Raw genomic sequence first — 12,903 nt, forward strand, 5'->3', positions numbered from 1 at the left:
CAAATAATTGAGAGGTAACGGCAAAAGGAAGTCATTAAAGGACAACACATTGTTAGCCAGCAGAGGACACGCTGAAGTTGCTTTTGTGCTAATAAAGAAAGAGGACTTGTCTGGTGGTCTGGGGAGAGGCAGAGAGAATTCTCCAAGGCAGGGTCGAGTCCACTGCTCCCTGTTCTGAGAGCCCGTCTTTCCCGGAGGGCCACCCACTCTTCGGGGCACTGGAGTGGCGGCTTTCCATGCCGTCGGAGGGCGGGGGGGGATCTCTCTATCCTCTTTCTGGAAGACTTACTCGTGTTCTCTCCCTCTGGTGACTTCCAGGATGACATGACTGACTCCCTGCGCGATTACACCAACCTGCCGGAGGCTGCCCCTTTGCTCACCATTCTGGACATGTCAGCCCGGGCCAAGTACGTGATGGACGTGGAGGAGATCACCCCCGCCATTGTGGAGGCCTTTGTGAATGACTTCCTAGCAGAAAAGCTCAAACCAGAGCCCATCTAGGGGGCTCCAGCCTCAGGAGACGTTATTTAAAACTTGGTCTTCTCCTCTTCCTCCTCCCCTTCCTTCCCTCCACCCTTGGACTTTTCCAGCGTGTCCCGAATCACACAACCCAAGTGTCCAACCTCTCTGTGGTGCCTTGTTTTCTGCATTAACTCCTCAGCCAGCACCCTAAGGTGCACAGCCTCTCCGCAGCACAAGAACCCGCCGTGTCTGGAGACCCTGCTCGGGACCAGCGCGCCCCCCGTCACGGGCTCTCGATGAAGTACGTACCCGCTGGTCCTGCGCCTAGCGAGCATGAAGGGAGAGCGCCCCGGCGCTCTGGCCCCGCCCCCGGCGTCCGCACGGCACGCAGGGCCCAGGCCAGCGCAGTGACGCAGTGACGCACGTCCGTACGTGCGGGTGGAGCAGGGAAAGGGCCTCGGGCTCGCGAAGCCTCCGCTCGGAGCTGCTGACGGGAACGGCCTTTGTCTTAAGTGAGTCCGTCTCTCTCTCGGTGTGAGGGAAAAACACCGGCTTGGCACCTCGTTCTCGGGCCAGGGGATCGCAAGATCGCGAAGGAAGCTCGTGCTCCTTCTTGGGGAGAAAAGGACTAGCTCTGGTAACGATTCGTGTAGTAACTGCTTCCTCCGAGCTCCTACCACGTGATAAGAGCTTCTCGTGTTTTCCTTACGTCTTTCTTCCTGGATCTTACCTTCTCCAAGTTTCTGCCTTCTCGTACGAACAGTCTCTACTGTCTTGGAATTTTATTCATAAATTCTTCCCCCTTGGACAGCTTCCCGAGAGGCACCCAGCCCTGTGTCCTTAGAGGAGAGCGCAGACCTCTGACTCGGCCCAGCTCTGGGCCTGGGGCCACTGCGGCTCTGCCCAGGTGCCTGTGTCCGCCTTTGGTTACCCGTCATCCCTCTTTTCTTTTCAAAGCAGAACTAAAAAGAGACAAGAAATTACCAGAAGCCTAGCTTTTCCCTAAGAACCTGCACAAGGAGCTGTGTCATAGGGTGGCAGTGGGAGCAGAGGACTTGTCCACTAAAAGTAGGCCTTGGATCCACTCGGCTAGGCTCCAGTAGCTTGGCTCTCACAGAAGAAAAATAACAGTTGTGTCCTTGGCACTTGGGGTGGAGGGCTTTGCCTAGGGGTTCACAGGGTTTGGGCCTCTCTCGACCAGGCGTTAGGGTCTTTCATACGGTCACAGGCCTTACCCTTGGCTCCACTTGTCAGCCAAGACCACCGATTTGGAAAACCCGGCCCCCCACCAGCTGTTGACACCACTGCTCCTTGCTGAATTGGATTGTTGACGAGTAGTTCAGAGGCACAAAGTTAGTTGGTAATTAGACAGTTACTTGATGGCGCAAGCCTGAAATGCAACCACCTAGTAAGAAATAAAGCAGGCAACTCTGGACATCATCAACGACTTGGCCTTTCCTGTGCTTAATAACAGAGATCTTTTTGCTTGTAGTGCTGGGCTCTGGGGGGGAGCATACAAGATCCTCTTGACTTTCTTTGGATACCTTAGTAGCTGTGTTCCAGAATTATCGAGAACTGGTTGCCTGAAGCCAAGGAGTTCCTTTGGCGTAGAGCACCAGAGGCAGATCCCTGCCGGAGCTCTGGCTGCCATCTCTCCTGGTTCCACTTGTGCTGGCGGAGGGTGGATTCTCTGGTCACAGGCCTCCTTGTGGACCCTGGTGCTCATTCCCTCCCCACAGGGGAACAAGTGCTCTGAAGCCCAAGGAGGCCAGTTGCAGAAACGAGGAATCCCACGCAGGTCTCCCTGTGAAGAACAGGCAATAGCTGGAGACCCTCAGCCCTAGCTCTAGCCTGGGCTAGGGGCTTCTCTGGAAACCCTGCCTGTGTCTCCTCTGGGTGTGCGGTGGATGCGGGGACAAGGTGAGCTCCACCTCACTTGGAAGATGGGTTTCTTTGGATTTCTGCCTGTGTCCCATATCATGATAGCCTTGGAGAAAAAGTGGTCTCTCTCAGCAACTACTTCTCTTCTGGTGCAGAAGGAACAGAGTCTAGTGAGGGGTCCCTGTAAGTCCCTGCAGCAGAAAAATTAGGTCATCTGTGATTGTCCTCTGGCCTTACGGCGCTGACTGAACTACTTGCCACTAAGGGCAGCGGGCTCCCTACCACCAGAATTCCCCTCCGAGAGTGAGTGTGTAGCTTAGGATCAGTGGGAAGGTTTACTACAAAAAAGCTTTAGGTTTATATGGCGGCTTTGAGGGGAAACGCTGGGGGAGGACCACTTCACCAGTGCCAGGAAAACCCTGTCTCAGTGGTGCCAGAGATCCTAAAGGTTCTTGATGCAGACAGAGTGGGTGGTTTCCTAATTCCCACTAAGCAGCTCCAAAATACCTTAATTCTTGTCACTAATTGGAAGCAGGTTAAAACTCTGGCTGTGATCTCTTCAAGGGCTTCCGTCAGCAACGAGGGAAACCCGCGCCCCAGCAGGTTGAGGCAGGAAGGTGGGCTGTAAAAATGCCACCCTGGGGTTCCAGATCTTGTGCTCGCCACAATGACCTCCAGATCCGATTCTACCCATTTTCACAACAGAGATGAGATTTTTTTACCTGTCCCCAACAATAAAGATCTGGTTAAGAAAAAAGGGTATGTGTCTGGAATTGGTATGTACAGTGGGCAGCGCTGAATGCCAAGGCGCAACCAAAGCTTCCTTTCCAGGAGTGAGGTGGCTGCCTGCCTCCCCCCACCCACCCATCATCTCGAAGTGTGTCCCCAAATTCGGTGGCTCTCACTTCTCCAAGCACAGGGAGCCAGTACTGTTTTGGCATCAGCCAAGCTTCAAGTGGTAGTTTTCAGCCAGACTTTGTTTTTGCCTCTTGCCTAATTAAAGACACAAAAAAGCTGTTCTCTCCTCCTGTCGCCTTGTTCCAGGGTAGCCTTGTTCCAGGGTAGCAAATGGAGTTCTGTAGTGATCTAGAGACAGAACCATGGTCCAAGATCAGATCAGCGGGACCCAATCAGGTATCAGCTTAGGGAGAACACCATGTGTGTGTGTGTGTGTGTCTCTCTCAGCTTAGGGAGAACACCGTGTGTGTGTCTCAGCTTAGGGAGAATACCGTGTGTGTGTGTGTGAGTGCGCGTGCGCATGTACACTTGGATTGTAGCTCTGGGAGAGATCTGAGCAGGCACCTGGCCCAGCCCCCTCCAGACACACAGGTGCAGGCACATCCTAATCGTAAGTCATTTCCCCGGGCCGGGCTGGGGAGGCCCATGCTTGCCCCAAAGGACTGGAACATGGCCTCATGTGGACCGTGGGGGAGCTTCCGCACTGGCCCTCTGTGGCTCCTTTGGGTGGTGCTATGTGAACAGAGGACTGACCCGGAGGCCCAGAGCTCGGGGTCTTTCAAGTTCCCTCCCTGGAGCAGCTGTGTAGAAGTAAGCACTTCACCTGCATCCCTCTTTGCTGACCCCACGACTTACATCCAGGCCGGCCGCCAAAGGGAAGATTCTTTGTTGACAAATGGCTGTTGCCTATTAGCGTCATTTTTGATTATTCAGTGTTAGTAAATGGTGCACGGGAAATATTTTCCGGGAATCAGGAGGCGCTTTGTAGGCAAATTTTATATTGTGTCTACTTATGGCTGGGATTTCTCCTTCTAGTGGGGGAAATACGACATTAGGATGTCCTAGGCATGCCTCAAACATGAAAGCATGAAAAAAATTCTTTGTTTAAGGCATGTGTCCCAGCCCCTTGGGGTTTGGAATCCTTCCCAAGCCAGGAAGTGTGTTATTGGCAGTTGGGTAGGGCTTGTTCTGAAGGACTGTTGGATTTCTATTAAGTAATGTACCACCAACTCATGGAAGCCTGTCCCCAAGCCTGTCGGCCAGTGTGCAGCCCAAAGGAGGCAGGCAGCCCCAAGTCTGGATTCCTGGGTGCTCGTGCCTCACACAAGCCGGTCAGCCACAGGGGCTAGAACTAGGATACGGTAGGAGGCATGATCTTGGAACCCAGGGCTCAAAACGAAATCTCCTTTGGACATCACAGGATGTGGAAGGAAGTCCCCAACCAATCAGGAGCCACTCTGCTGGTCTGCAGTCAGCATGCACCCCCCCCCCAACACACATCGCAGAGGTGAGGGAAGCTGGGAGGCCAGAGCCTGCTGCGGCCCTGTCCACCCTGCCCCGCAACCCTTGTTCCTTTCTTGCGTTCTGAAGTAGCAACAGCTCTGAGGAGGGCCCTCCAAATAGGCGGCTTCGGCTGAAGACGGTAGCTTCCCTACAATACAAACGTAGGAAGAGAACCTATGCCATCTGTAACGCATTCAGACTCGGTCACGCTTGGCCTCTGAGTGTTGGCCTTGGCCGCAGCTTCCCGAGTCCAGCCAGCGTGGCCCGGCTTGTGGGCTCCGTCTCAGCCGCACCGATGCAACGTGGCAACCTAGTTCAGACTTTCAGTCGCCCACAGCAGAGCCCATGAAGAGCTCGTCCGTTCATTTGGCTTCTAGCTTTGTGCGTTCACTGATGAAGACAACGTAAGTTCTTGGAGTTTAAAGATGTATACGTGTTTCCTAAAATTGTTTAAGTGAGCCAGCCAGATCTGCTCCCGGTGAGGGGTGGGCTGAGGGGCTGGGCCTCGGGGGTGGGGGGTACCCTGGCCCTGCAGCCCAGCTGGTGGCTTTCAGCACTAGTCACAGGACCCCGGGTGAGGTGCTGCTGCTGGGGTCTTTGTGGGGCAAGATGACAAAAGTGGAGCTAAAAGCTCAGCTTGGAAGGGGACATCAGGTGTTCCTATCAACCACGGGGCGAGGGGTAGAAGGTCCCAGGTGAAACGTGGAGACCCGTCCCTGGAGGTCTGGCTCACCCTCTGGGCCCTAACGACAGGATTCTCCCGGCGAGCTGGCTGCTGGGGCTGGGGGCCGGGGGCCGGGAAAGGACTCTGCAGCTCTCCCTGCTCCAAACCGGGGTGAGGGTCCCCAGGCGGAGTTGCAGGCATCCGGGGACAGCAGCATTTGCCCAGCGCTTTCCCAGACGTTCCACTCACGCGAAGAAGGTGGGCCACTTTTCCTTGCTGCAAGCCACTTCCCCTCTGTCCAATTCCTCCTTAGTTTTTTGGTCCGACGTCTATCTAGGCTTCAGATTCCGAGAGAATGAGAAGCTGGATGGGTCTCCACCCTCAGCCCCTCCGAACACGGGTGGCCTGCAGAACACCCTCTGTGGAGAGAGACTGGACTCCTTTCCAACTTGAGTGAATCCAGGAAAACCCGAACCCTCCCTTCGGGGCTGGGAGTGGTTTTGAAGCACGGCTGCCACCTCGTGGCAGAAATCACCCCCAGCACTCGCGCCACACGAAGGCGAGGCGCCCCTAGGCCAACCATCCCCCAGCTTCCCTGAGCCCATTGCTGGTCATGTACTGCTCATTTTTTCATTCTGATTTCCTGGGGAAGTGGTGAAAAAGGAAATGCTGGCCTTAAAATGGAAAAGAATTCAAGAGACAATTTTCCATTATCACTCAACAAACAAGAACTTCGCCACCACCTGCTTCCCCTGTAGTCATTTTAAAGAAAGGAAAGCTTGCCCTCCTCTCTGCTAAATTATCATCACAAATACACAGAAAGAACTTCTGAGACACGGTATATAAGTCACTGACTAGAAAGTGAATGGGATGTAAATTTCTTTTCTTTCACCCAGTGTGGTAAAATAGGCTCAGAATTACGTGCCCAGGTATACATCTTTTACACTGTTTTAACAGGAACAAGGCACAGGGTTTGTTGCTCTTTCATTGATCTTTATTTTGTAACGAGGATCAGCAGGAACAATAATCCAGGACAAAGCTGCAGGAGACTGGTTTCATGCTGGAAAGGCATGAACCTCCTGTTAGTGACCTCTGCTTTCTTAGTACTTTTCCAAGGTGCTGAGAACAAATGCCAACAGACTTCAGTGGTACAGGTCCCTGAGCTGCCTCCCGGACTCAGCCCGCTGGTGGGACAGGCATCACAGCTCTGCGAAGCTAGAGGGCCAGGCCACAGCCTTTGTGGGCTCTTCTACCTTCTGAAAGCTGACAGGGCATGGAGGGCGTCGAGAACAACGTGTGGGCCACTTGCATCAGGCATTTGTGTGAGGCCCCGGGCAGGCCCGGACTACAGCGGGGCACCAGTGTGGCGATTCCAGGCTGTCCGCCTGGGAGAGCACAGCCAACCCAAGAGACTGTTCCTGCCAAAACCTCTCCCCTCCAACCTATCAAAGCAATCCCACTCTGCCACCACTTGGGGCACGAGTCATGCTTGATCTTTGCGTTCTCTCAAGAGGAAGTTTTGTTAGGGAGCAGGGGGAGATCTCAGGAAGAATTCTCACCCTTGTTATTTTGGAGGATAAGCAGATTCATGGAAATTCTTATTTTTCCAATAACCACGTAATAGCGTCTTGCCCACCTCTTGCCTCCTGGATATGGCCTGGGAAGCCACAGTTACCAACTCTGCCTATCTCCTAACAATGCAGGAGGGGCTGGGACCCCCTCAAACCAAGCACTGACTTCCATGTTCCGTCTCAGTGGTAACTCCTGTCCCTGCTCGAGTGTTCTGCCCTCACACGTAGTTGTCTTTTCCCTTCAAAAAGCAGGATGCTGGCAGCCATAGCCGAGTTTAGGCTGTCTACACCAGGCACGACGGGGATCAGCAGCCTCTTGCCCCCAGTGCTCTCGGCCAACTGCAGGGACTCCAGGCTCACGCCGTGGGTCTCCCCACCTATCACCACAGCTGCTGGTGCCTCTGTCCAGTCCAAGTCATAACTCTGGACCTCAAGTTCAGGGAGCCAGGCCTTACTGGCTCCAGGTTCTAGATCATCGTCTTCTTCCTCATAGTTGTGCAATTTCGAGAGTCGTCGCTCACATACCCAACCGTGGTCACTGGCTTTACTAGGCATCTGGGCCTGGGCATAAAGGCCGCAGTTATCAGCCACGTAGACCCGTGTGTCGGTGGGCAGGTAGTTGGGCAAGGTTTCCCAGTCCAGATTATTGACGATGGGCACCTGGAAATGCGCACCCATTGCTGCCCGTAGCACTTTGGGCTCCCAGGCATCCACACAGCCTAGAAAATAGAGACAGGATCCAATTAGGATTATAAACCTTCCCAGACAAGGGGGCTGTGGAGTAAATCAGATTAATTCTGGATCAGGAAAGAAAGCAAAAAATGTCCTACTGTAGCCTTCTCGAGAGCTGGGACCTCTGCCTCCCCAATTACGGCAGCGTCCAGCCAGCCAAGGGACCGCAGGATGAATTCCTGCTAGTGCTGAAACAGACTTTTTTCATCCCTTCAACATAACCATCCACCTGGGCCAGACACTACAGGAGATGCAAAGAGCATTAAAGTCCCTAGTCTCAAGGGGCTCATGGCAGAGTAGGCGATGGTGCTGGGACAATATCCGAACACATGACTACAATATCAGTAACTGACGTGAAAGCAGCATGAACAGGGTGACAGAAAACCCTTGTACAAAGCGGAGCTCCCAGGAGAAACACCCACAGAACATGACCCTGAGCTGGATCTGGAAGGACAGGAGGAAGCTGTCAAAGGCTAGGGGAGTTACAGAGTGGGGAAGAACACCACAGCCCAAACCCTGTAAGGACAGTGATCTGGCCGATAATGGACGGGGCGGTGGGAGATGAGACAGGAGGCAGGCAAGGACCAATTTAAAGGAGGGTGGGTAGCCAAGCTGAGGAAGTTTGGAATTTTATCCATTAGACAACATAATGGGGTCGAAGGATTTTAAGCCAAGTGGTGACAGAATCTGGTTTATGCTTTGGAAAGGCCCATTCAGCTTCAATGTTGAATCTGCACTGGAGCAGGGAAGCTGCTAGAGAGGGGGACATAGATGGGGCGATTTCAGTAATCCAGGGAGAGCCAAGGCAACAGCCCTCTCTCTCTCACACACACGCACACATGCACGCCCCCCCCCCACAGCACAGTAAGAAGGCTAAAAGAACTCTTCTTGGAACTGCTCAGCCCAGCCACTCGCACGCGCTCTTTCCCAGGACCTCGGGTGGGGGAGGCAGCAGGGCCAGGCCACCACCTACCTGCCACCCTCCCCTAACTCGTTAGCACAACTCTCTGCATTCTAAGTTACTGCAAAAATTAACCCAACTTCAGGACAGAGTAAGGAGGCAAACCAGATTTGAAATGGAAAACGGAACACTGCCCACACACTGTGCCAACGGTGGGCTTTCCCAATCACCGCAGGGACCCAGAGCTGGGGGCGAGGGAGGGACAGAGGAGGGGCCGAGACTCCAGTCTGACCCCTCTCCCTGGTGGGGAGTAAGGGACAAAAGGAGATTTCCCCCCTCATCCTCATGCCCTCCATCCTGGGCACGACAACAAGTGTTCCCTACTCCTTCCCCACCTCCTCTACACCCACCACCACCATCAACGTGGAAACCGCACGGCCTGCAATATATAGGTACACTTCCAAAACCACACCGGCTCAGAGCGCTCAACGATGGGGTGGCTAAGTGGGGTCCTGATGATGGAACCCCAGCACCTAGTTCTCATGCTGGCGTCTATCTACTCCATCTATTCCAACAAGGTGGGACGGGGGTGAAGGGTTGAAAGGAGCAACCGAGGCAAGTCTCAGCAGTGGGTGTCATTACTAGTTTATAGTGAATGATCCTCTCCCTCCCACCCTCCCCACAAGTTGTAAGAGGCAGTTTTTTAGGTATGTCCCAGGTGTTAGGCAAGTCTCTTTAGAACCAAGCCTACTCATCCCATTACTTCTTCTTTTTTTTAAGATTTTATTTATTTGAGAGAGAGCGAAAGAGCATGATGGGGCAGAGGGAGAGGAAGACGCAGGCTCCCCGATGAGCAGGGAGCCTGACACAGGGCTGGATCCCAGGACCCTGGGATCATGGCCTGAGCCAAAGGCAGATGCTAACCGACTGAGCCACCCAGGCGCTCCCTACTCATCCTATTTCTGATGGCAGGAGAGAAATGTCATGAGGCTAGCTTGTGTGGGGGTGTTTGACCCATCCCGAGGCTCAGACAAATGCATCCCAATTTCATAGTCACACTCCGTTGGCATCATTCCTTTTATAGGATGCAGAATGTCAAGAGTTAGAAAGGTGTCATATGCCCAACATTTTGGGAACTCAAGATCGTTACACAAAGGACTTGAAGTGTTAAAACTGGCATCTGTTTCTTCCCGACTGATTTTAAGTTCTCTAATAACCTAGCAGGTGTCAAAATAATTTTAAAAGATAATCCACATTTCCTGAAGTACTTATGTGTGCCAAGCAGAGCCCTGAGTACTTCACATGCGCCATCACAATCGTCAAAACAGCCTTACCTGGTAGGTTCTGTTATGCCCACATTACAGATGAGGAAACCGACACTCAGAATATTGCTCATGGACATACAGCTAATAAGGGGCAGATCCAAGACTCAAATCCATGTGTGTCCACCCTCAGAGCCAGCTCACTTACAAATGGCCACCCGATCCACCCAGGAAGCAGTGCTCTGACCTTTGGTGAGTAATACTTTGCTGCAGCCGGCCCCAGCAGCAGATCTCAGAATCGTCCCCAGGTTCCCGGGGTCACGGAGATTGTCACAAATCAACAATAAGGGCAGCAAATGGCGAAGTTGAGTCTCTGGGTATGTCATCTTAACGTGGTCAGGTTTGGCAAAAATCCCTGAGGGAACAAAACAGGTGGTTCACTTGTCTGATGTAACCACAGGGAATAATTTGGCTTTTCATTTATTTACCCATCTTTCTATATTCTTAGTTACATAAGTAATAGAGGAATGCATTCTGATTGAAAAAAATTCATACATAAAGTTCTACCAGTGATACCCAGCCCCCATAACTGATTTCGATCTGAGGGTGTATCCCCTCAGAACCTGTTCCATCTGTCTGCCTACGTATATATACATCTACCCATATAGAGGTACTATCTTCTTTTCCATAAAAGAGTCACACCCTTATGTGTTATTCTGTAACCTTATTCAATTCTCTAACACGAGATGTCTTAGAGAACTTCCCACGTCAATCCATTCGGAGCTACCTTATTTTAACTGCTCACGTTATTTTGTAACATGAACATACCAGGTTTATTTAGCTCTTCCCCAACTGACTGACGTTTAGCTTATTTTCCATTTTTCCCTATTATAAACCCTGCAATGAACATCCCTGTATCTCTATGCACATGTCCAAACATTCCCTGTGAAAAACACCTGCAAGTGAAATCGATATATGCTGTGTGTGCACCCCTAATGTTAATAGGTACTTCTAAACTGCCCTCGCCACAGGCTAGGCCAATTTATTCACACCAAGAACACATAAATACCTATACCTAATCCATCAATGAAGGCACTAGAATGGTATTAGGCATCTGCGTGCTGTAAAAAGGTCCTGCACTGAGGGGCCACAGATAGCTGTTAAGACCATTCAGCGGGGCAGGGGCCTTTCCTTTAACTTCTACCTGATCAGCTGTAGTGATGAAAGCTCTCTACTACAGGCCCTACTTACATTACTGGATTTTAAAGATATGCCGCAAGTCTGACAGGAGGCCTTACCTCTTTCTCCCTTTACCCCACCCCTCCAATATTGAATAAAACATAAAGATAAGCTAAATAATATGTATTTTTCAGAGGCATGAAATGATGAAAGCAGTCACAACAACGAGGAGGGCTACAGAAGTCCTGGGTGGGCTGGCTATTGTTAGCACACATGCCCAAAGTGGTGAAAATGAGTGATACTTGCACTGTAGCATGAAGTAGGGAATTAAGAGGTGTAGCTAACGAGAGCACAAATACTTAAGAGTAAGGGAAGGACTCTAGCAGTCCCAAATCCCCACCCTAGGGGAAGAGTTCTAAGCACAGGGTCACAGATCCCTGACTTGCTAGGTTACAGAACAAGAGATGGTCCCCAGAATATCCTCTCCCAACTAATCACTGAACTTCACCACAAGGAAACACATGCACAATTGGTATGAGAGATCCTGGCTCAAACATTTGAATCTTGAAGATAACTCCCCCTGCCCTTACTGTCCCTTACTACCCAAGAGAAACTTCTACACTTACTGCCATTCAATTCTCAGATCTAAGATCTAATTCCAGTGTCAAAAAGGTATAAAGAATTTAGTCTTTCCGTATTTAGAAAAGAATACCTAAGTGCTAACAGACATCACAGTCTATTAGAATCTTGTTAGATTCAACCAAATAAAGACACGGTTTCCTGTTCAATGGGCAACTTACTGCTCAGACATGCTTCTAGAATAAGGAGGTCGACGCCAGAGGGGTATCACCACACTGGCAGAAGTCTTGTGCAAATGGAGGGCTAAATATTTTAGTAAACATTTTCTTAAACTTTAGTTGGACATTAAGGGTTGAAGAAGTGACCTAAAAAATATAATGTTCAAAGAACAGTGGTTATTCCTAGAGACTATGAAGAGCCATAATACAATTTCCACTGAAAATACTGTAAGATGCACAGACTTGAGAACTGTATTTTTCTGGGTGTCTTAAGAAAACATTTTGAATTTGGTTCAAATAAAATTCGTTGCCCTAAGACAATCATGAATAAGTACTCCTAGATCTCTACTTCTAGTGACACATAGTATAGCCACTGACCCATTATTCCTTGTGGTGTTACTAGGTCGGACCAATCCTTGATATCCTCAAATTTCACCTTAATGAGGCTGACACCTTTCAGCTTATCAATGGGTAGCTCCTTTATGTATTCCAGACGGCTAAAGAAGAAAACTTTGGGCACAGCACCAGCCTTGAGAGCATCTGCAATCAGCCTGCGACCTTCCAGCAGGATCTTTCCTTGCTTTTCCCGAAATGGCCTGGACTTAACTATTGTCATTACACTGCTGTGGGTGGAAACAAAAAGACGGGTAATTATTAACATCCTTGTTACGGAGACACACCTAGTTCTAACAGATATAAAGAGCTTCACAGACATAAACAAATTAATTCCAAAGAAAACATTTATTCTGCCCTCCATGCATAATAAAAACCAGAGGGTTGTACCGGGAGAAGTCCTCCAACAGGAGGAAAGAGGTTAAGCTCCCGCTGACAGGTGGGAAGAGAAACAGGAATACAAGACAAGTCTCAGGAACACATCACCTCAGCCTTCTGTCCCCGGGGAAAGCCTTATCATAGCGAAGCCCCGACTCTTCCCAGGTGCAGGGCGTCTGGGATGGTGACACCTGAAGCGGCTGCTTTGGTCGCGGCTCGTAGGGACTGGCCTCAGCCGCAGCCCTCTGGGGCTGCTTTCCAGGACCGGGCTTCCGTTCCACCACCTGTCTCGATGGAAACACTACCCTCACGGGGTTCCGCCGCAGCGCCCGGACCCAGCGCCGCCCGTCGAGGTACCAAGTTTGGACCACCCACAGGAGCGGCCGCGTGGCCCACCCCAAGCCCTTCCCCCGCGCCGCCATCTTCCCCCGCGCCGTGGGTT

General features: G+C 51.3%; 2 protein-coding genes across 3 annotated transcripts in view; one reads left to right on the plus strand and one right to left on the minus strand.

The window, feature by feature from the left end:
- Positions 1-3,100, plus strand: part of NXN (nucleoredoxin) — a 136,432-nt gene extending 133,332 nt beyond the window's left edge. The window contains exon 10 of the mRNA XM_081806144.1: positions 319-3,100. Within this exon, the coding sequence (XP_081662270.1) occupies positions 319-501 (183 nt within the window). The 3' untranslated portion in view covers positions 502-3,100. The remainder of the gene's footprint in view (positions 1-318) is intronic.
- Positions 3,101-6,220: 3,120 nt separating this feature from the next.
- Positions 6,221-12,898, minus strand: MRM3 (mitochondrial rRNA methyltransferase 3). Of its 2 annotated transcripts, XM_006743903.3 has the most exons (4): positions 12,570-12,898; positions 12,069-12,313; positions 9,962-10,129; positions 6,221-7,538 (listed from the first exon to the last, which is right to left on the minus strand). In XM_006743903.3, the coding sequence occupies exons 1-4, from the start codon at positions 12,881-12,883 to the stop codon at positions 7,000-7,002; spliced, it is 1,266 nt and encodes a 421-aa protein (XP_006743966.1). In that variant the 5' UTR covers positions 12,884-12,898; the 3' UTR covers positions 6,221-6,999. The 2 variants fall into 2 exon arrangements, with proteins under 2 accessions (XP_006743966.1, XP_030895612.1); XM_031039752.2 differs by lacking the exon at positions 12,570-12,898 and having other exon boundaries at positions 12,127-12,266.
- Positions 12,899-12,903: the final 5 nt, after the last annotated feature.

This window comes from Leptonychotes weddellii, chromosome 15 (genome assembly GCF_054177405.1).
Source record: "Leptonychotes weddellii isolate Sample4059 chromosome 15, ASM5417740v2, whole genome shotgun sequence".
NCBI classification, from domain to species: domain Eukaryota; kingdom Metazoa; phylum Chordata; class Mammalia; order Carnivora; family Phocidae; genus Leptonychotes; species Leptonychotes weddellii.